This window comes from Nipponia nippon, unplaced genomic scaffold, assembly GCF_047370975.1.
Source record: "Nipponia nippon isolate SJK-2023a ecotype South Korea unplaced genomic scaffold, ASM4737097v1 scaffold_2, whole genome shotgun sequence".
Classification (NCBI taxonomy): domain Eukaryota; kingdom Metazoa; phylum Chordata; class Aves; order Pelecaniformes; family Threskiornithidae; genus Nipponia; species Nipponia nippon.
Genome location: NW_028262336.1, coordinates 110,472,898 through 110,497,538, shown reverse-complemented (window position 1 = coordinate 110,497,538; position 24,641 = coordinate 110,472,898). Strand labels below are relative to the sequence as shown.

The 24,641-nt window shown below is 40.9% G+C and overlaps 1 protein-coding gene across 2 annotated transcripts in view; it reads right to left on the bottom strand.

The window, feature by feature from the left end:
- The window catches only part of SACS (sacsin molecular chaperone), a 66,411-nt gene extending 43,612 nt beyond the window's left edge, over positions 1-22,799 (bottom strand). The window contains exons 1-3 of one of the 2 annotated variants that reach the window (XM_087759347.1): positions 22,602-22,799; positions 18,919-19,070; positions 2,067-2,620 (exon numbers count right to left, since the gene is read on the bottom strand). In XM_087759347.1, coding sequence (XP_087615473.1) covers positions 2,067-2,089 — 23 coding nt within the window. In that variant the 5' untranslated portion in view covers positions 2,090-2,620; positions 18,919-19,070; positions 22,602-22,799. The remainder of the gene's footprint in view (positions 1-2,066; positions 2,621-18,918; positions 19,071-22,601) is intronic. The other variant, XM_087759346.1, reaches the window with a different exon arrangement.
- Positions 22,800-24,641: the final 1,842 nt, after the last annotated feature.

The window sequence follows — 24,641 nt, the reverse complement described above, 5'->3', positions numbered from 1 at the left end:
GGGTTTTTTTAATTAGCTAGAAAAGCTTTTTTTGAATATTTGTAGTGCATCTGTGTGTTGATAGAAAAAAGAATGAGAATAGGAAGTTAAGGGAATTGCACCCCTATTACCATTAATTAACGTAATAGTACCAAATATATATAATGAAAAGTTCTAAAACTTCAAAGCAAAACCTGGACTGGACATCTGTATTTTACCTACTGTCTTTATATATATTGCACAAATTCCATGAAGCTCCAACTGGGAGCACAGTCTTGTTATTATAGACACTGTACAAAGAAATAAAAAGCACAAAAGCTTGGCTCTGCCCCAAAAAGCATCTATTTGCAGTGGACTAAAGATATGCTGGAGGAAGGGCATACACAAAAATTTGAGCAGCAAACTAATTTCATGCAACATCACAAGGGCACAAGGGTCTGCTAAAGCTAAGCTTCAAATTAGGCATCTAAAGCCCTAATTTTGCACATTGATTTGAAAACTGACACTTGACTACCATTAAAAATAGCTAGGTACGATATCAATATTAAAGTTGAATTTCAGGTAAAATACTGTACCAAAATCTTTGAGATCTGTAATTTTTTATAATTGACTGATAATGAAATAAAAAAAATCCAGTGGGGATTCTGAAATATCACTACATAGTCTAATGGAAACTCAATTTAACTAAAAGACTTGCATAAAAACCATAAACTGCATGGAACCAAATGAGCAAAAAATCACTACGTAACTGACGTGACAGCATATTTGTCATTTATGATCTTGGTGGAACAAAGCCCATCATTTAATAGTATCCAAGAATGTCAATATTGAAATATAGAATTTTAAATTGTTGGCAGCATGAATAATGCTCACTGCAAGAAATCCGCTTTTAGCAGAACAGATTGAGCCATTCACATGTAAAAGTCAAGTGTGTGTCAAGTCAAGTCTGCTTGCCTCTCCCTGGCTACAACTCTGAAGCCTGATTTATTCAGTCCCAGCTCTGTCCAATGCAAAGTCTCCAGCTTGAATATCGTCCCTGCAGCTCAATCTAGGACAATCCATACTTTCCAGCTCTTGTCCCTGGCAGTTCTGTAGTTTCATCTCTGGTCCCATTTCAGTCCTTCATGCCAACCAAATTGGCCATCAGACTAGGTCTTTACAAGAGACCTTCATGTCTTACCGGATTATAGAAGAGCTTGCTGCACGGATAATTTGTGCAATGTCTAAACCTCCAAGATTTTCAGATGTACAAAATTTTCATCAGAAGGGCCTAGTTAACTAATCCAGAAAAAAAAGATATTCAAACCCCCAAATTTTCTATCCCACTGTCACCTTGCAATAGAAATACGTAGATTTCACGAATTTTCACAAGATTACGCAGGAAGCCAGTGGAAGAGGCCCTGAAATAATAGTCAGCTGTTGCTAACAACAACTTTCTAACACAACACAAAGCCCACCTTCTTAACACACAGGAAAAAGCAGAGGCTGTACGTTATAGACTTGCACATCAGTGGGGATTCTGCAGATTGCAAGGCTGAGGGTGGAGGCTGTCGTCTTCCTGCAGGCCCATTGATAGCAAATAAGAGCAATTCTAATTACAGCTTAACAACCAAAGAAGCATTTATCTCAAAAGATTTGTTTAGACACTGTTCACACAAGGAACTTGCTTTGCTTTTTAGCTGTTACCGAGATTATACATTCTTCCCAGTAAAACAATATGTTGAATTCAAAGTTAGGCAAGTGCAGGAAGAAAACTTTCACTTGTTTTCAAAAAATGCTGTAGTGAATGTAGACTACACATAAATTGAAAGTTAGACTATGAATCCATTACTCACAGGAGTGATTAATTTTTTCAAGCACTTCCCATTAATTTCACAGAGACAATTCGTAATTAAATGCAGCAGAACCTGGCACCTACGTATGATTTTGTAACTTAAGAAATTAATTTCACCTTTAAAAGTATCAATTTTGCACAAACACTAGCCAAGTTTCAGACTTGGTCTTTAACTTACTGACCATGGGGGTCTGAGCAAGAACATGTCAGCCTAACAGAAGATTCTTTCAGGAGTTAGTTAATTTTTTTTTACCTGTTCTTATCCTCGATCTCCATTGTCTCTTTTTCTTTGATATCTTCCCGATGGGAACATGAAGCAGATATTGGATTTATAAATTAGCAAATTATTTTTTAATCTTCTTTGCTTAGTGGCTTATCATCTCTTCATCACACTAGAAAGCCCAAGCATGTGAAACTCAACTCAGTGTTCACTCCATCCCTGAACTCCCAAAGATGTCTGTGTGCCTCACCATCTGCTACTTCTCCAGTTTTCTTTTAAAGCCACTTGCGTAATTGTTCACAGAAGTTCATTCTCTTATAATCAGGAACAGACTTAATAGGACAGGTCTCAGAAAGCAAGGAGGTCTTGTTTAGTTTCTTTAACTGAATTCAGGCTATGTTCTTGTGCAATTGATTTATATTTATCTTCTGGAGAAGGAGAGGAATTCTGGAAGCTGCTGTTTCTGCTTTGTCTTCCTTTTTTCTGGGAGCAGGCACAGCTGGAAGAGTATTTGTGAGGGCCAAAGTCTGACTTGTCTTCTCCCTCACACCTCCTAGAAGACACTTCTTAACATCAGTTCAGGAGTTCTGGAAGAAGAGACACAAGAGAAAAGGGGTGGGCTGTTAATACAAAACAGAATTGAACTGAAGGGTATGGAAAAGTCATTTCCTCTGAGGGCATAGTTGCAGTTGCTAGTATTAAGTGAGTCATGATACTAATTATAAACTGCCTTGTGCATTACAGTACTTGTAAGCACATAGAGAACTGAAAAAGAGCAGTGAGGTTTCCTGCTTCTCCCGCAGTACAGTATCATACAATCAGGACAATAACGAATACATGTAGCTGTTAGTATGCTGAATAAATGTGCACGTTTTCAGTTTCTTCCTTTGCATCAGTATTTGCTTAAAAAAAAAGGCTATAGGATATATATTACAGCCTTGACATAAAATTATGCCATCAAAGAAAATAACGGGCTGGGCAGAACATTTATGGAGAAGGATTTTGCCCTTCTATTCAAATGGCTTGCAGCTAGGGGAAGAGATTAACTAGCTTGCAATGACTTTCCATAGGGAGGATTCAAAGTCTTCCCAGCAAATCCCCACTCCCAGCTATATAGGTCAACATCTACCCTATGCTGCACATACCTTTGGGAACTATTTCCTTCAAGCTGACACACAGAATTTTTGTAGCACCAGAATAGTGTATAAATGAGGCAAGCTGTCAAGCAGCAGAAAACTTTTCATTCAATATACATATTATTACCCAAGGAAGATATGTTTGAGAGAGCTGGGAGGACGACAGTGGTATTCCATTATTGTTCTGCATCTGTGCAAACGTAAATCCTTGTCTGAGCCTCTGACAGTGTTGGCAAGTCTTTTCATAATGTGCAGTTGCCTATGTCCCTCTTCAAACAGTAATGCAGAGACATTCTTTCCTGACCCAGAAAGAGAAACAACTGTGGCTAAATTGCAAAAGGTGAATTAGTTTACTATGTAAGTATGATATTGAAATACAAATGGTATGAAAGAAAGGAGGGTAGAATTTGTGGCATGAATACTTTTTTTTTTTAATACTTAGGAATTTACCTACTCAGTTAGCAAATAAAATATCAAAGTATATAGACTGAAGATGAATTCTGAATGCACGTTTACCATTAAAAGCATCACGGAGAATTTAACTTAGCATAGTGTGTTACAAAATGGCTTCAATATAATTTTTTCTTTCTACAGATGCTGAGATGTATATCTAGCATGTAATACAAAGAAAAGTTCCACACTTAAGTCATACTTAAGTAATACAGACTTAAGCAAACAGCTATGCAAATCCAGACTCATTTGCCCAGGTATGAATGATTCCATAGAGAGTAAAACCGTTGTAGCCCTGCTGCGTAATGGGTTGCAGTTGGGAGGGGAGCACCAAGGAAAGGCATTTTGGCTGCAGTGGAAAGCCAGGCTCAAGTGGGTGCTGGCACTCCATGGTGCAGCTATAGTTGGAAGACCAGGACAGCTTATACTGTTTCCCCTGAAACATCATTAGTAAAATCACACATGAAAAATGTTTGAAGTTATTTGAGTAGCTTCAATTGTCTTGGGGAAGGAAAAAGAAAAAATTAATTTATAATAGAAAGCTAATTATGACTTTAAGAGACAGCCTCTCCATAATTAGTGAGTGACATACTTTCTCAGACTGCATTCTATTTCTAGGTTTGGCCTTTCAAAGATTGTCCTTTATTATGTTGCTGCGGGGAAGCTTTTTAACTCAGTGCAATTTTGTGCATGATTTCGCACATAGGACTGTGCATGGCTTGCACGCTGACAAGTCTAGCTAAATCCATTATCTTAGTAAGTCGGTAATTGCTGTATATCTCCCAGGACACTGAAAAGTTCCTTGTCTCAAAAAAATTGATATGTTACTTGCTCTTGGTACTGGCACACCCTAGGAAAATAAAAATAACTTCTAGGATTTTTGACAATGACACCTTGTCCAGAAAATGGATAGGTCCAAAGTACCTGAAAGCAGCCTAAAAATTATTAATTCAATACATAGTTTGCTTAGCAGAAGAGCAAGTTATATCACAGCAAGAAGTGACATCTCTACACTGGCAAATCATTCTGATAGTCCTCGAAGGAGCTTCGTCTTGCCAGCATGGGTGTGACCAAATGGTGTTGTCAGTTTGCTACCAGATCACATTGCAATCCTAGAAAGATTTTGACACGGTCATCTCTATGTTGTCTCCCATGGTAAGAAAGAGAGCGAACTTGGCTGCCAGATACCAGATACAGACTGACCCTGGCACACTCACTTCCTGACCTTACACTTCTTCAGTGCCTGAGTTGGCCATACAGGTTACCTTACAGCTTTATATGATATTGAGCTGCAGTGTCTGAGAACATTCTGTCATTGAATTTATTAGTATAGACATAACCATAAATCTCTCCTGGGAAAAAAACAGCTACAACCATTGCCTATGCCAACTTTCTACTGTGGGATTTATTCATTTTTAAAAGGAAACACCTTTGTTGGAAGATTTTATGTCTGTCTAACTGAATTTTGGTGGAGGAGGTTTAGTAGTCAATCTGTAAAAGCAATCATCAGTTTTGTAGATGCTTGTGATTAGTTGTAGGTATGAAGCCATAGGCATAGCTAGGCAAATACCTAATTTTGCCTGCAAATCAGGTAGGTACATATATAGAATCATAGAATAGAATCATAGAATTCTTTGGGATGGAAGGGACCTTTAAAGGCCATCTAGTCCATCCCCCCTGCAATGGGCAGGGACACCTACAACTAGATCACATTGCTCAGAGCCCCATCCAGCCTGGCCTTGAATATTTCCAAGGATGGGGCATCTACCACCTCTCTGGGCAACCTATTCCAGTGTTTCACCATTCTCATTGTAAAAAAATTCTTCCTTATATCCAGTCTGAATATATTGATCCCGTTGCAGAAATTTCTGGTGTGAAAACCATTAGTGGTTATCTGACTATCTATCTGGTCACTCCTCAACCATCCTTTTAATACTGGGATCAGTCTAAACTTCACATTCTACTACATACAGTCTAAACTACGCATACGCTGAGTTTCTTTCCTCAACAATAACAACAACTAAATCAGAACTCTTAATACTCCATCCAGCAGCACGGGAAGCATGCAAGAACCATCTGAATTACTGAACACAGTCCAAAGCTTAGAGGAGAAAATTTGTGAACAAAGCACAGCAGTAGCTAATTCTCAATTTATGTTTTATACAGTTTAAAAGCAAAATTTGGTCACAAATTCATTATTGTTTATGCTGACTTCTGCTGGAATAAACAAGACCACAACAACAGGAGGTATATATCCTCAAGCAGGAGAGCAGTTGTGAGCAGCATTGCATGAGAGCAAGCTGAGCTGACCAGAGCTGCAGCGTGGCTGGGTCACTAGTGGGATGTGCACAGCCAAAGGTACCCCATCTATCTGCTGCATTCGTGTGTAACCTTGGCTGTACTTAGCATTTATCTTCATGCACAATCACCTCACGCTAATCATGGCTCCTTTCAGTATCACAGATACAATCCAAGTGTAAATGGGATGGGGGAAAAACACTTTTTGGTTTAGGACATTTCACTCTTCCCCCAGAATGCTTTCTCATTAAAGTGTAAATTGGATGAAAATGTACAACTCGTATCTCATGCATATGACGTCATTTTGGTTTTGACAATAATGGTTTTACCAGCAAATACAGGTAGATGCGCCTTGTGACACAAACTAAAAACTTGCATTCTTCTAAACCTGTTAGTGTGAGAGAAACATCCCTTTCAAGGGCAAAAAGCAAGGATACCTGGCAAAACTGAAGGCTGACTAATGAGTGCCAAGACAGGCAGAACAAGCTGGAAACCAAATGTGCCCAAGGTGTAATCTCTGATCTCAAGAAGCATGGGGTCATCTCAGGGCTAATTTGTAATCTCCTGTATACCATTATAAATACAGAATGGCCCCGCTGTTACACTAAATTCTGCTTTCTGCTGGATTTATTGGGCAGGAGCATATGACAGGTTTAATTCTCATAGTTAAAATCACACTCCATGCAATAGCAGCAGTAGCTCTGAATGAGCCTAGACCACACTCACTACAAATATAACAAGGACTGGTGCACAGTCCAGAGGAAGCAGCTAAACCTTGAAAAAAAGGCCATCCAGGTATCAACATTTTGAGAAGACAGACACTTCTTAAGTACAAATTGTTCCTGTCAATGCACACATATACTAGCTGGGTTCAAAATGCATTTCTGTCAAAGGTTAAATTAAATTCAAGGCCATCACACAACTGCAGGTACCACACAAGTGTACAGAGTTGCTTATCAGAGATAGTTGTGCTGCAGAAATTTGAGATGAACCTGATACCATATAATATAATAACGTGCCAGCGAGCTAGAAATGCTAGAAGTAAAGCAGATATGTCCTTAATATGTTTATTGTCTAGACAGTTTTGGTGTAGCAAATTCAACTGAAATGAGTAGTCCAAGCCATCAGCAAATATAAATCACTGTCATCAGCGAAGTATATGGCTCTGCATTTATACTGTTATGCACTACATGAGCTTTCATGCTTTATCCCGTACAATTTTAAGATTAAAAGTAAACTAAAAGCTTTCAAAAATGCCAACACTTTAATACTATTTATACTATTGCTAGTATCAATACTATGAATACTATATTATTAATTCTATTAATATTATGATGAATAAAAATGCTGCACTCTTGTTGATTTATATAGAGAGGACAGATTGATAGTAGCTGTACAAAAGTGATTCTTTCCTAGAGTGTGATGATTTTGATGCATTTGGCATGGTAGGCATTGTTGCTTTTTGATGAAACACCACAAATATATGTACAAGGATAAAAATATTTAACAGATGAAAAATGGGACAAATTTTGTAGTTATTGGGTTTTTTGGACCAAATGTTGTTGTTTGTGCCTACCCCTTCCAAGGCTACACCAGCAATTACCCCTCTTAGATCCCATAGAGTAGTATAATCACTGACCAGCAACTCCGTAATTGCCCTAGATGCCTAGCATAGCAGGAAGTTTGATAAACAAAGAAAATTCCCAGCTAAACCTGAGCTGATGACTATATGCCACGTGGTGAGTGAGGGGGGCAAAAACCACAGACGATTGCCAAGCTAATCACAAATCTGGGAATGTATTTAACCTTGACTGCACGAACCAGGTGCCCGACCAGGTATTTGAGAAAAGTCTGATTTATGAAGGTGTTCTAGGAATTAATTGCAATTGGTTTACCTTTACGCAGTTATAACACCTACTCAAACCACAAGATTTAGAAGAGAAAAAAGCTGCACCAGCAAGAGTGTGGGCGAGAGCACAGACACATTGCTCATCAAAACACACACCAGAGTCCAGGGCAAGTTCAAAGCAATGATAAGGTCTGTTATCTGCAGCAAGGTTACGTAGTTCCCTCAAGCTGAGCGAACCCCCTCTCCTGCTCTTTGCCTCACAGTGTGGAGGTCATCTGACAGTCACTGAAATGTATTAATTGTGAAAACTTCTTTATTATTAAAAGAGAGATGACAGCCTCCAGCAGCAGACAGTGAAGTTAGACGATAATGGTAAGTGGTAGATTTGGTATGGATACATCTGTGGCACATGCTGGAAAAGAGTTCAGAGTTACCTGAGCAAACAGAGCAGCTGCTAGCCCTAAAACAAGAAACAGCGGAGCAGTAACAATCCAGCGCCGCAGTAGGCAGAGCTGACAGCCCTATGGTTCTCAAGATGAAGCCAGTACCTCCTTGCAGCTCAATGCTGCAAGGATATATCAGCTAAGATGACTGCTACCCTGAGCCATGGAGTAGAGGAAATCTGTCTCAGGGGCCAAAAAAAGTACAATACTTATTCTCAAGAATTAAGACTAAGTTAATTGAAACCAAAAAATAGGTCCTGTGCCAACCTCATCTGTTTCTTTCTCAAAGGAACAAAGGAAACGCGATTCTCAACAAGTAAATGTGCTTAACACAAAATTTGCAATACTTCACTTATGGAAAAGGTGACTCTGGAAGTATGACTACATGCAACAGTATGAAAGCTCTAAAAATTATTTGTAATAATATGACTAATGAGCAGTTTGATTCTGTGGTACTCAAATGATTAAACCATCTGGGACTGCATGGTTGAATTATGCATAAAGAATCCTTTCATCAAATACTGATGAAGTAAACTTAGATACCCAGTGAAAAGGTCTCAAAGTGATTTCTCAACAATACATAGCAGCTGGAGAAAAAGGCTTAAAAAAACTCCAAAACTGAGGGAAAGAGCCATGTGGTTAAAACCTCACTGCTGTTCTCCAGAAACTTGGACATTTTAAGACCTCTCTTCTGAAACCGAAAGCAGTGAGTGTCACACAAAAAGACAAGCAGAAGGAGAACCATTTGTACTTAGAGTTGGTTCTGAAGCATTTAATGGGTTTTCCAATGAAACGGGAAATTGAGGCTGTCTATGAACCACAATACAGAAACCTAAAGAGCTCTGCAGTCACAAGTATATGAACAACGGGGCTATTAAGCAGAGAAAAATATAGCAGGAATATGGGTTATGACTTGACTGCACAGTACAATGCCATTTAGAGATACCCAGCTTAATTGATAAGCTCTGCTTGCTCTAAAGCAGGGTACACTAAGTCTGAGCCGAACACTAATGCAGCTATATAATTTCTAGTATCTGAGCTAGTCTGGACCATCCATAGCAACACACTGTTCTGTGCAGACTTGCCAATACAAGAGTTTATGAATTATCTAACAGTGGGATGTTAGTCTCATGAGTCCCTGATGAGAAACCAGATGAAGGACAGGAGAGAATCTGAGCACTTGTACAGAAAATACTAAAATTTCAGAATAATTATGCCAGCAGTAGTTTTTGTTGAAGTCAGTCTCTGTAAGTGATACACAGCTGGAAGGAAAAGTAGTTGGTCAAGTGTTCTGAAAATACGATGCCCTGGGGGGGTGTGTGTGTGAGTACTTTTACAGATTTCCTTCTCTTTGTTTTTGTTTTAATTAGACTTTGTTTGGATTGCTAAAATGATTCTTTTAGCTACAAAAATATCTCCCTCTAGCACTTTTCTTCAAGAGTAACATCAAAAACTCACACCTTGATTATTGTTTTGCAACATTACTAGTGGCTGAAATACAAGGGAAACCAAATACCCTTCGTGGTTACATAAAGGCATTTTACAGTGCAGAAGACCAGTATAACAGATACACAAAGTCTAAGAGTGCACCTGAAGTGCACTTTGCAGAGATGCACTTAAGATGAAACAGTAAATGAACTTATTTTAAAGATTAACTTAGGAAGAATATTTATTTACCATAAAGTCAGTTATGCTCTAAATTCTGAATACCTAATCTTGGTATCTGAATTCATAGAATCATGGAATCATAGAATCGTCAAGGTTGGAAAAGACCCTTAAGATCATCGAGTCCAACCGTTAACCTGTCACTGCCAAGTCCATCTATACCATGTCCTCGAGCACCACATCTATCCGTCCTTTAAATACCTCCAGGGATGGAGACTCAACCACTTCCCTGGGCAGCCTGGTCCAATGCTTGACCATCCTTTCGGTGAAGAAGTTTTTCCTAATGTCTAACCTAAACCTTCCCTGGCGCAGCTTGAGGCCGTTTCCTCTCGTCCTATCACTCGTTACTAGGGAGAAGAGGCCAACCCCCACCTGGCTACAACCTCCTTTCTGGTAGCTGTAGAGAGCAATAAGGTCTCCCCTCAGTCTCCTCTTCTCCAGGCTAAACAACCCCAGTTCCCTCAGCCGCTCCTCATAAGACTTGTGCTCCAGACCCTTCACCAGCTTCGTTGCCCTCCTCTGGACACGCTCCAGCACCTCAATGTCCTTCTTGTAGTGGGGGGCCCAAAACTTAACACAGTACTCGAGGTGCGGCCTCACCAGTGCCGAGTACAGGGGCACTGTCACCTCCCTGCTCCTGCTGGCCACACTATTTCTGATACAAGCCAGGATCCCATTGGCCTTCTTGGCCACCTGAGCACACTGCTGGCTCATGTTCAGGCGGCTGTCAACCAACACCCCCAGGTCCTTTTCCGCCAGACAGCTCTCCAGCCACTCTTCCCCAAACCTGTAGCGTTGCATGGGGTTGTTGTGACCCAAGTGCAGGACCTGGCACTGAGCCTTGTTGAATCTCATGCAGTTGGCCCCGGCCCAACAATCCAGCCTGTCCAGGCCTTCCTACCCTCCAGCAGATTGACGCTTCCACCCAACTTGGTGTCATCTGCAAACTTACTGAGGGTGCACTCAATCCCCTCATCCAGATCATCAATGAAGATGTTGAACAGGACCGGCCCCAGTACTGAGCCCTGGGGAACACCACTCATGACCGGCCGCCAACTGGATTTGACTCCATTCACCACCACTCTGTGGGCTCAGCCGTCCAGCCAGTTTTTAACCCAGCATAGAGTGCACCCATCCAAGCCGTGTGCAGCCAGCTTTATTCTTTATCTGTTTTGCCTCCTACCTTGTAAACTACTAACAGGCAGTTCAGGCTTAAGTATACTGAATCAGAATACAACTTGTGTTATTTGTTTTAGGTGATCACAAATAATTAAGTCTTTGTCTACTTCAAATGTCTAAAGCAAAAAAAAAATATACTTAGGAAAATTTCTTACCTATTAATTAAATCAAACTCCAAATAATTATCATAAGTAATAAATATACATGGAAAGTTACCCTTTCACACGATGTTTTTAAAATAATTGGTATTTTACCTTCAAGTGGAGGGCTTGGCTATATAAATCTTCCTACTGATCATACTTCAACATTTAAATTAAGAGCAGATGGGTTCAGATCTTTAAAAAAATTGTCTTCAATCAGTAAAATGAATAGATGTTTGGTTTAGGCATTACCATTCCCTGAACACTGTGTAACTTCAGCTATCAATATGATAGCTGGCCTCGCTGCATTCTCCAGCCTAGCATCTCCCTCTTTGGTCACCTTGCAGCACAGATGGCCAGGAAGGAAGGATGCTAGCCTGCTGTTAGGAGCAGTTGTGTTCTTAGTTGGACTTTCTGTCTTCTAAGGACAGCTCAAGGGTCATCTTCATTATTATTCTTATGATTGCAATGAAGATTGGAAAGAATTGCTTATCACAGTAGTTGGAAGGTCCTGAGAAGCAAAGCTGTTTCAAGTGCTGAATTCATTTCTTTTCTCTCATTAAATGAGTATTTATTATTATATGGAAGTGCCCCCTTTTGTTTACACATATTTGGATTCAGGCAAGATTGATAGCCACAAAACACTAACCTGTATCAGATCTACATAAATGTGATTTATTTATTTATTTATTTATTATATGAATGTGTTTTGCAGTATCTCCTTCTTTAAGGTTTGAGGTAGATTGAAATTCTCAGACCTACAACTCAGAAATCTGCATTTGACTGACAAAAGCCTGACAAGGAAATTTCAAGTCTACAGTTACAGAATATTCCCAATACTTTCATGGAGGGGAAGGTATTAGCAGCTCTCAAAGGAGCATTCAAGAAGCCAGTACTTCTCCTAATACTTATCCTGTCCTCAATTACTATTGCAAAGAACCTTTTTTCATGTTGTATTCCTGGAAAGCTTATGATGAGATAATTTTGATAACATCGTGAGCCTGCCAAGTCATTCTCTCCTTCAGGAGGTATGAGATATGCAGGCAGCCCTGGTTTGAGGGATCTCCAGGTGAGACAAGGTGTATTGTTCACGTAACCGCATCTGACAAAACTGTGCTCCGATTCACCATGTCAAGGACCTTCACAGCAGTTGTGGACTGCAGATTGTATTCAGTGTACCACTTCACCGAATGATGTATCTCCTACTCTGCAACAGCTTCCAAATGATTTCTGGGCACAATTTGAGATATGGCCTTTTTACTTAGAAAGCCTCATGCCCAACTTATAACAGAGATAACGTAACAGAGGCAAGTAGCATTCCCATTTATTTTTAGCATTCAATATGGGGACCAAGATGACATGGCTAGTAGAAAAATACATGCAGAAACTGAAATTCCATAACTGAGGTAGGAGTTAAAGTTAACTCACTCTAGCTGGAAGAAACTAGATTACCTCTGTCCAAGAACTCTGGAACACAAAATTGCAGTTTTAGTAGGAAATATTTTTAATAAATCAAACAGATGTTAGTACTATATGACTGGGAAAAAGTGATCTGGGCAACTACAGATCCTTTGTGCAACATCAGTAGTGTGCAAGGCTTCAGAAAGGAAGGACTAATTAAAGACGTGAAAGCAAATGCAAAATTAGTTAAAATACAACAAAATATGCAGTCAACCTAATATCTTCCATTGAAAAATTATCTTCCAGAGAAAGGAAATGGCATAAATCTCATCTCATGAAATTTAGAAATATTGACCACATTGAAAACTGTCAGTTAAGCAAGAAAAGATGGAAAATATTACAATAATGGTAGATACAGAACCAGCTCTATGGCAGATGATAGTAAGAAGCTAATGAGAGTTCCCCAAAGACATGGCTTGAAACCACAGGGACAGCCAAGGGAATCAACAGCCTGTCCTCTAACCAGAGACTAAGAGAAACTGGCCTCTTTAGCCAAGGAGAATAAAAGAAAAGATAGCAAAGAAAAGGTGAGATTATTCTTTGTAAATCTATTAGATGAGTGAGCAGAGGAAAAGAAGTCCTATTTAACGTATTAGATCCTATGGGCACAAAAATAGAAAGGTTTAAATTATCCCGGAATAAATTGAGCCTAGCTTGGGGAAAAATTAATCATAAAAGCAATGAGGTTCTCAGGCAGGCCTCCAACAGAAGATGCAAGCAGAGAAAACTGTCAGCTTTGGAGACTGATCGGCTTTCTTCCAAAAAAGGCTCTCACAGCCTATGACATCAGAGCACTGCTCTCTTCCAGGAGATCCCTTCCAACCCCACAGAGCTCCTCTGTGCACAGCCAAGCCCTGGGAATCACTTGGGACATCTAAGCTGACAGTGTCTAAATTTGTGTACCTGGAAAATGGCAGCTGGGGAGGGGTGGGGAGAAGCTCTCAACTCTGAAATTCACATCTACCCTCTTACCTGAGAGCAACTGAGTTCACGGGCCTGTGGGGCATGTTACCAGATCACTGTATTCACTCCTAATTTCTCCAACGGTACTGGATAGAATGAAATGATCATGTATGTATGGTTTGGGAATACTTTTCTGTTGTCAACATAGTGTCAACAAAGCTTTATTTTAAAGAAAGCTCACTCATGCATCTCAGATTTGCTAAATGTATGGGTCTAAACCAAAAATGAATGGATATGTTAAGTCAAAAATTATTTTAGTGTAGTCTCCTAAAACAGAAGCTCACTCTGTTGTTCAGTCAGCCCAGAGGGAATTTCAGTGTTGATGTTGATGATTTTGTTCTGTTTGCTTGCACCCAGGCATACCACAAGACTGCCCAATGTGACGTAGAAAAGCGAAACACATTCATTTTGCCTTGCACCCAGACTTACCACAGGACTATCTGATTTAGGGCAGGGAGCAAAATATTTTGTAATAGCTATTTGTTTGGTATAGTTGCATAATAGTATCAAATCTAGAATAAAGGTACTCAATCTGCAACTATTAGAAGGAATCACATAATCAGGAACCAGCCTGCAGATACATAACAGCCACCTGAACGAAGAGACCAGACCTGCGAGGAGAGGAGAGAAGAGGAAGTATGACTTTGAACCAGACTGGTCCTGACCTATGGAAAAGTGTATATAAACTCCAGCAATACCCAGTGGCATTTGGGAAGACAGAAGAAGCCCTCTTCAGTTCCGGCTTCTGTCTTTGAAGAGCTCTCGAGTCCAGTCATCTCAGCCTCAGAGGTTAAACCATCAAAGATTGTGGCCATCAGGGTCAACCAGGCAGCATCAGATTTACAGTATCTTATACCTAGGGCTTGATTGGCATGTGTGATTAATACTTGATGTTTAGTTGTTACAGTACTTGAATAAAAATGGCTTTCTTGAAGTGTGGAGACTTGCCTGGTGTCTCAGAAAATTCTCTTCACAGCAGTTCCCAGTCCCCTAATAATGACAGTCGCAACACCCCAGTACCAATCCCAGAATCACAGTCCTAGAAACAGAGCCTCAGTACCTGTTAGCAGGACATGGTGTTGCCATAAGACTGAAGTAGCTGAAAGATTGTCCATTTTTAATATTTCATTACCAAACTAGAGTTCTTTAAGTTATTTTTGGAAGAGGACAGTAATGAAAGGCAGGGAGGAGATAAAGGCAACTACAATTTCCTTCCTTCCCATTAGCACCAGCTAGTAGGGACATATGGCCGCGTTATGTGATGTGGTTTCAGACACAAGCTGCACGGTGCCTCCTCATCATCCTCACTTGATTGAGCATGTGGCAACCTCTGAACTTTGGTGGGAGAAAATACTGAGAGGTTCAGTTGAAAAAATAACATGGGAACATTAGAGACTGTCATTATTAGCCAACCAAAAAGGGACATCAGCTTCACAGTACTGGAGAAGAGCATGCATGAGGGCTGCAAAGGCTTTGAAAGCAAAGACAGGTAGCTCATGGTTGATGCTTAGGAAAAGAGAGGAATCAAGAAAAGCATAGAGCAGGGCAGCCTTACTCTAGTGGCAAGTCAGGAAAATCATTTGCACAGCAGCATCTGGGTCAGTATCAGCAGGGCAAGACTGTAACTACAAAAGCACAGAAGAGGAGGCCGCAATATTTAAGATCCAGGATAGACAGAAAATTCACTTTATGCAAAAAGATAAAGTCAGAGGCAGCCATATGGCAGAGCAGAAGGGTTAAGAAGAGTTCCAATCCTGCCCATAAAAGACCATTTACACTTACAGAAATGTATATAGCCTTTAGACCAGCTGGATGCTGTCTGTCTTTCCATCTTGGAAACATATACAGCGCTTAGACTGTGTCTGCGCTACCACAGCCCTCTGCCCCAAAACCAGAACTTGGTCCCCAGTCTAAATAGAATAGAATAGAATAGAATAGAATAGAATAGAATAGAATAGAATAGAATAGAATAGAATAGAATAGAATAGAATAGACTATTTCCATTGGAAGGGACCTACAACAACCATCTAGTCCAACTGCCTGGCCAATTCAGGGCTGACCAAAACTTAAAGCATGTTTTTAAGGGCATTGTCCAAATGCCTCTTAAACACTGACAGGCTTGGGGCATCGACCACCTCTCTAGGAAGCCTGTTCCAATGTTTGATCACCCTCTTGTAAAGAAATGCTTCCTAATGTCCAGTCTAAACCTCCCCTGGCACAGCTTGAACCATTCCCACATGTCCTATCACTGGATACCAGGGAGAAGAGCTCAGCACCTCCTTTTCCACTTCCCCTCCACAGGAAGCTGCAGAGAGCAATGAGGTCGCCCCTCAGCCTCCTTTTCTCCAAACTTGACAAGCCCAAAGTCCTTAGCCGCTCCTGATAGGACATGCCTTCCAGCCCTTTCACCAGCTTTGTTGCCCTCTGGACACATTCAAGGACCTTCGCGTCCTTCTTAACTTGTGGGGCCCAGAGCTGCACACAGTACTCAAGGCGAGGCCGCACCAACGCTGAATACAGCGGCACAACCACCTCTTTTGAGCGGCTGGTGACGCTGTGTTTGATGCACCCCAGGATGCGGTTTGCCCTCTTGGCTGCCAGGGCACACTGCTGATTCCTATTGAGCCTGCTGCTGACCAGCACCCCCAGGTCCCTTTCTGCAGTGCTGCTCTCCAGCTTCTCCACTCCCAATTTATACTCATGCCCGGCATTACTCCGTCCTAGCAAAATCCGGCATTTTGGATACGTAGTGACTCACATATGCTCAAGGTCAGAACCAGGCTTGATCTGGGCCACACACCCAGTGTGTACCCCTGCTCCTAGGTCTCTGTGCCCCATGTGACATCCCTGTGATCTTGGCAGATTTGCGGGAGTTTTGAGGAAACAGTAGGATTCGTTTTAGGTCAAAGGGCCTGAAGTAATGATGGTTAGGTTGTGTAAAAATAATACTTTTATAGCATAAATTTACTATCACAGGCTTAATCCTGCGTGCCTCCATAACTCATGTCAAGGAGAGAGGCAGGTCCATGAGCAAGAAGTGGGGAATATCTTGCAGGCTATCTTCTTCCTCCAGAACAATTCCACATAGCAGCCAGTCAAATTTTCCTGCAAAGTATAGGGAGCTGTTTCAGAAACAGAGTCAAAAGTGAGATGATCTCTGACGAGTGCTGTTTGTCTACCTGGCAAAGGATGTTGTTCAGACCAACAGATAAATACTTCTGAAGTGTTTGTTGCAAGGCCAAATTTTATTTTCAGTTACTGATATTAATTAAAAAAATTTTTTTCTTTTTATCTTCTGTTCCTCCAAGCCTAGTTTTTTTATAAAAGCAGCAGGAAGAGGCTCTTATGATCACTACATACTTATACAAGTATGGATAGAGTTTGACAGACGTGACCAGAAGTATTTTCATCTCTATGCCATTTGTCAGCCAAAATTGATGACAAATGGTATGGCATTTTCTGTCTATGTCTAGTATGCTTTTAAGCAGGGAATTTATCTGTATCAATTTCTTCTTCATAAGTAGGAGGGCTTGTCTCTAAATTGGGACACACTATGCTGAAAATTTTCATCTAGGAATGCCAAATGTTGCAGAAGCAAGGAGATTAACACAGAGATTTGGCTCGATACAGCACACCAAGACAGAGGGGAGAAAATCTTTTAAAAGCTGAGAATACTTAACTCCTTTGCTGATGCTGAAAACCAGTGTGAAAGCACTGAAAGGTAGCCTGTTTATTTAGCAGGTGCCACTCACGACAGCAACTGTTGTTGAAAAAATATTCTTAGAAGAAGTCTGACAAGCTTTTGTGTGCCCGTGATTTGACATCTCTTCCTTTTCTTCTATTGCTTCACAACATACCGAATTCTGGGTATTACTTTCTACACAGATATTTTAATGCTCTTTTTTTCCTAATTAAAAATGCTAAAAAGGTGGCCTAACAGTGAAAGAAAATGACCAAGGGACTGAATATGGGCATTTCAGCATGTGAAACAGAAATAACATTATTCACAAACAACTATACTAAGCAACAGGGGTATCATAAAGCTGCATTCATGAGTGTTTGCAGAGTGTTTTGAACTACTTGATTAAACAGCACCTTATTAGTGAAAATTATGATTAATGAGAAGCTTATAACAACAAAGCTCTCTCTGCAAGCACTGCAATAGAAAGAAAGAAATGAGAAGCATATTTCAGATTGGAGTTGCTAAATTAATAATTAATAATTGAAGCTCTGCTGAAAGGGTATTTGGAAGATTTTTATATCATAGAGTTTAGGCTGACCAAAAAGAACATGCACTTTGTTCTATTATTTCTAGGTTTTTTATGAAACTTTAAGAGCTTATTGTTATTCCTCTTAATCAAAGTAGTATTTTACAACATGATGAGAGAGATGCCAGAGGTCAAGATAAAGGGGCAAGCAGGAGCGCCTGGGATCAATACACTCAACAGAGTCTGAGCAATTTTGTTACTCCATTATGTTCCATAAAGCAAGCCTTTTCCATCCAGCTGTAACATTGATTCATTAGAGAAAGTGGAGACATGATCCTTCTAATTTATTATTTATAAGACAGGGCATGCACAACTGGTCTGACGTCATCCTTGTCACAGCTAATGAGAAACTGAAATAAATCCGTTTTTGTGGCATCACAGAAGAGATGAAAAAGCTCTTTCAGGTCTAATGATCCGTTTTTCTGCAGTAGAGGAGTGCTCTCTAACATATACAACAAAATAATTTATTGTATATAATTGTATATGTCCCAAAGTGATGAGCTTTCCACACCACTACTGCTGTTTGAGGGAAGTCCCCATGTACATATACGTACATTGTATAAACATCAACCAACCAGTGTGATTTAGAGAGATGTGTTTGGCATTTGCAGAAGTAACCAAAGCAAACCAGAAAGCACTTTAAGTTCTTCAGCTCTTAAATCTAATTTGCTGTGGTGGATTAACACTGTTAGGCTGAGATACTGCATGGCACAGGACTGCTGGGGTAACACGAGCCTATGCCAACAGCCAGGGAAGTGTTTTCAATGCCAGTCCAATATGAATTTGAAGGTACTGAGGTGAAAATTACTTGTTAGTGCCTGGAAAGAGACTCCACATCACTCTACAGTGCAAAAATCACCCTCCAGTGCACAGCTTGCTCCATGTCTCATCCGTGGACTGCTCTAGACAGAGAGCCTGGCTCAGCACATGCTTGTGCTGGTCCCATGCAGGCATGAGCTTGGCTGCACCTCTGAGCACAAAGGAGAGAGCTAGGGACCTGAGCAGATTTTTCTGCCCTAGCTCTCTTACTTACCAGCAGAGATATGGCCAGGGCCTCCAAATTCACCCTTGGGGAGTAGGAGAAATGTGAGATGCTGCTGGAGGATTGGGGCAGAATGGGGACACTGCTGTTACAAAAAACCTCATGAGAGTTGATCAGAAGTGGTAATTCATGTAGGAATTGGCCTGGGATGAAGAAAAAGAACAATATGGATGGAGAAATTTGAGAAGGGAAGATTTACAGGGGGCAGTTTATGGAGAAAGCGCAGGTAGCATAAGCAAGGACTGAGAGCACAGTACTGCAATTCACCTTCTCTCCCAACAGGTCTCCAGACATCTCCTGACATTAGCAATATCTTTCATAGTGCAAATGATTTTATGGAACAGGACTCGGTGACAGCTGGTGCCTGCCTGTAAAGCACATCAGGCCACTCTGAAGCTACTATCATGTTCTCTAGGATCTCAGCTTACATTAGTTAAATCCTGACAATATTTTTTCTGTTAATGCTGGAGAGCTCCACAGTGCACCATATACAACTAACGAAGAGACAGCCAGGTAAATTAGCCTGTCCTAAAACAAGGTACAAGCTGTTCCTTTTCCTTCACTGAAGCTTTAACTAAAACTGATAATTTAAATACTAACATTGTTATTTCCTTCTTCATGGGAGACCAGAGCGTTAAAGCTCTGACCTTTACTATTTTCCACCAGCTGTCTTATCTCAAATAGGTGGTGACTGGGATATGTAACCAGCTGTATCATTCTCCTGTAAGAAAAAAGAAGCCAAACCTTACCACTGAGAGGAGCCTGGGGCACATTCATGCCCTCCTGAGAGGTCACCAGAGGTGCTCAAAACACCTGCCCCATCGTGTCCTGAGTGTAATCATCGCCTGTACAGAAATGCTGCCTTATTTTCGTTTCACCTGGGTGGAGAAAATTTCTACTGGTAAGTTTAGGGAAGACAACTAAACCTCATTTATTTCTAGTGTGACCTTCACGGCTGCACATTTCTTTGTGCGTAAACACGTGTAGGTCTTCACGGGCAGTGTGAAACCTTCCTTCGCACACAGCTCTGGTCTACCTCCATCACAACCAACAACATAGTTGCTAAAAATTCCAAACAATGACCGTCTTCTGTTGAGCTGATCAAAAAGAAGATGAAAAATGTTAATAAACTAGATGACCCCATTTAAAGATTTAATTCAAGACTGCTAAAATGCAAATATATCGATTAAATACATTAAACAAGAAAAATCTGAATAGGATCTACAGAGAAAATCTACTGTACCAAACTGATGTGTGACTTGTTATATTTCTTAGCTGAGGCAGAAACAATTGCTGAATAATTGTGTGTATAACAAAAAATATTGCTGAACAAATTAACACTTATTTCTAAAAAGATTAAATCTTCCAAAAGATCAAATACTTCAAAATCTGACATGCATTTTTTCAATTCCAAGTGTTCATACAAACTGGGCAGCTAGAGACCATTTAAACTCTTAAAATGCTCTTTTGGATTATAAAAACCTACACTTTTGTATATTTTAACATAAAAACTCATCCAGTATTTTAGAAACTGTGCTTTTGAGAGTAGGGTCCAAGCAGCCCCAAACATCGTGAAGCACAATGACAACTGGCTAATTTTAGGTGTGTGGTATATAAGTTTTCCCCAAAGTGCTCCTGTGCTTCCATTGACTTTACAGGGAGCCTTAGGCAAGCATGGTCCTAACTTGGGCATCTTAGATCCTCCATATTATTTTTTTATGAATCTGGGCCGGTTGCCCTGGAGGCCATAAAAAATCATGTCTGAGAAACAGGAAAACAATTAACAAAGAGGGATGGAGAAAGAAAAGGTTTTTGAGTTGGCCCCAAAAATGCCAAATTCACCCCAGTGTAATGCTGCTGAAAACAATGGAAGTACACAGGAGCTGAACTTTTCCCACTGTCTTCACACGACAGTAAGCAGCCTATAAAACAATTTTATCTAATTAAATTATGTGATGGTCCTGCACATTTTCAGCATGGGAACAGAAATTCTCTGTGTGGGATTGAGGTTTTGTATTCTTTTTGTATTCTTATAATGCTCACATGACAATGTAAATGATTACTCTCTCAGTCTTTGGAAATCCTGTTTCCAACCAGAGATGCTGCTTGGTGTTGGGAGGGTGACAGTCCTGACACAGGACAGGAAGGGACATGAATGAACACTGACAATACCACAGCCTCAGCCTTCACATTCACTGCTGGAGCACTCCCTAGGTAACAGTACTTTGTTATAAGCTCATTAAGGGCTAAATTGGGCCTCTTATAATTCAGTTGCTGGTAGCAAACAATAATAAGTCGTTGTGCAAATAAACAGCTGACGGAGCTGTAATACCTCTGAGAATACAAGGTGAGGGCAATTCCAGAATCAATGATGGGAAAACTTCCCTGTGGGTTCCTCAGCGTAAGGGAGGCTCTGCCTTACGTCCCCACTGAGGTGATCGGCGTGATGGGGGCAGAAGTGTGTAGTTACTTGCAGCCATCAGCATCAGGAGCTGCAGTTCTGCCAGGTCCCAAAGGAGATGCACAAAAGAAGACTCCTCCTTGCATCAACTACTCATCCTCCTTAACACGCCAGCACAGGCTGCTCATCACAGCTACTCCGCTGTTACTTCCCCTGCTACTGGAGTGAGATCTCCCAGCGGTTTCTGCAGCAGCTGGGTAAGTACCAAGGTACAACCGCAGAGGCCATCAAATAGATGATATTCTTTGGTTTAGAGCAAATCACCGTGGCCTTATGCAGTACTTAGACAGATGAAAGCAAAATTAATATTCTCATAAAATAACAAGGAAAATACTCATTACTTAGTTTTTTACTCTGCTGACATGCATAGTTTTAGCTACAATAAAACATTTTGCCTGATTACCAAAAAAATTTGCCAAGAAACACAGTGCAGTAAACTTGCTCTAGCTCTGCTTTTTTACTTGTTTTTAAAGCTGTACTAGATCATTAGGTCATAAGCAGAATAAAAAGCATCAAATCATTTGCCAAAGAACAAGACATTGGATTTCCATAAGAACAAATGTTTACATTTAAAAATACATACATCTACTTCAGCTAGAAACAGACCAAAGATAGGAAAACGTTCATTCCTTTGAGTAATAAATCATACTTGGCACTCTCTTTGGGAGAGCTATGTTAAGAACCAATCTCCCAATGGTAACACACAAAGCTTTTGGAATTTCATAAGCTTTCTACAATTGCATACATAAGAAAAATTAAGAATAGAGCATGAAGTAAGTTTGTGTAACAAATAATCCTAGGATTTTTTTAAACTAAAGTCAGCCATTGTAGCATGAAAAAATGTATTGTGTATCCCAGTGCTGGAAGGCAGCGCTGAAATTCAGAGAGAGGCCTTCTCACAGGGAGGGTGGTACTGCAGCAATCTGCTAGCACATCTATAGAGCGGAGCCCAGACAAGCCATCAGGGAAGGAGAACAAGCTCATGTGCAAAGTCCTATGCTTCACCCACCCTGCCAGCGCACTGCAGCTCCCGAGTCCCCCAAAAACCCTGTAGAGACACAGATAATACAGTTATTTGCCTAAATACACTATTAAATGTGTCACAGTCAATGTTTTCCCCACCTACAACTGCTAAAAGCATCGGGATACCCGTAAAACATCTCCCACAAACAACTGCAGCGACCAAGGGATCTGCTATTGAGCTCATACTTACAGCATCGGCGGGACAAAGCTCGGTATTTAACTATTTCTTCATAAACTGCTTCCACATGCTTGTCTGCTCATTGTGCCATTTCTTCCATTGGTTGCTTGTGTTTGACAGCATCTGGACCGCAAAACGATCCTCTTCCTCCTCTTTTGCAAAATCAGCAGGCTGCAGAGGGCTGCGTGACCACTGCTGCAGCCCGATGTATCCAGACAGCCCAATGCAGCAGAGGCTTTAGCTCCCCCTTCTCAGCGTGGGTTTTTTCTTTCTTTGTGTGTGTTTTTTTTTTAAAGAGATATGGTCCTGACTAACCCTAGGTTTCAGGAGCACAATACAAACTGCAGGCGCAGCGTAGTCATTGGACAGAGAAGGATACCAAGAGAGAAGGCCAAAATAACACATTTTTAAGAGATGCTACTCAAGGCATAACATGTATTTAAACTAAGTATTTCCTGTAACAGATCCAATTTTGTGGTTTGTTCTGTATAATTCAAATTTACTTCCTGACATTTTGCTGCATTATTTCTTCACTTTTTGCATTTCTTTCAGCTTATACAATAGAAATAGATTTTCTACCTATTTATTTCATGCTTGAGCTATCCTGTTGTGTCAAATAATGTTTACATTTTAAATGTTCATTATTTGAAGAAGTCCCCTCTGAAAACTTCTGTCTGTATAGCAGCTTTAGTAAATACCCTTACTGTTCTGCTTCTGCCTCTCTCCTTTACCAACAGTGTGCTATGCTCGCGCTCTTTAGGACTGCCTTGTATTAATTTTGTCAGTGCTGATTACATCAAGACTCAGAAGTCCATGTGCTACCAGTAGTATCCTGAGTTTGGTTTCTTTTCCAAGTTGGCACGGGTAGCTGTTAGCACTGACACATTTTAAAATTTAGCTTCTTATGTACTTCACATTCATATTCCTATTCATGTGATCAACTCTGCATAAAGCAGACCTCAGAAGAATCGGGGATCTCAGATACAGCCTTTAACAGAAACAAAGACTGGACCATTTAACGCGTTTCTAAGATTTTTAATTCTCTCACCTTAGTCACCCATGTTAACCTATCAGGTTGTCCTCAAAGGAAAACCAAGAAACTTTCCTTTGAAAACTCTTCTAATCTTGCCAGTCCTGCTGCTTTGAATTCCACGTGTCAGTGCAGAGTGCCGTCCCTCCCCATGGTCCGGCAACCCACAGCCAGAAACATGTCCTTCCAACCCCCGTCAGTCTTCATTTAAAATGCTATACTAACATAGCGCTTCACGAGAGCTTCAGGAATGGCTGAAAGTGTGAGATTAGGGATTTCTAGGGAGTCTGGAGCTCTCTTTTCCCTCTGCAGTCCTTGGCTGCACAGAAGATGCACTAGAAATAGCTTGTCTACAGGGTTACACCTGCAGAGGCAGAGAAAACAAATACTGTTAGGAAGAAAACACAGTAGTATTGCAGCTTTGTACAGAGGACGCCTCCTTAGAGAACTCCTGGACTTTGCTATGACTCTGCTGCTTTTGGTTAAAAAAATCCGTGTTTTCCTGCCAAGGAGCTGAGGCTGACTTCTCTCATTTTCTGGTAGTTTATTATACAGTGGGGCCTCTTCAGCATGCGTCACCTCCTCCTCTGGCGATATTCCGAAATCTTTGCCTTCTGGCCAGTCCATGATCACTTCCAAGACTCCTGGGCAACTGGGGCTTCCTATTTGAGCCCATTGTGTGATCAGTGCAACCCACTTACTCCATGTAGCATCAGTTGCATGATGTGTACAGGGGATCTTCCCTTTGAACGTCCAGCCCAGCGCTGGCAGTCAGGGTGCCAGGAGGAGCTGTGCTTCAGTACCAACCACTTCCGAAGCAGCTTGAACCCCTTCATATGCTGCCAATATCTCTTTTTTCAGTTGGAGTATAGCGGTCCTCAGATCCTCTGTATCTCCAACTCCAAAACCCTAAGGGTTGACCTCGTGTCTCCCCTGGTGCTTTCTGCCAGAGGCTCCAGGTAGTGGTGGAGCCCTCCATTCTCCCCAGCTGCGGTGCAGAGCATCTTGTCCTGCCCGGACTG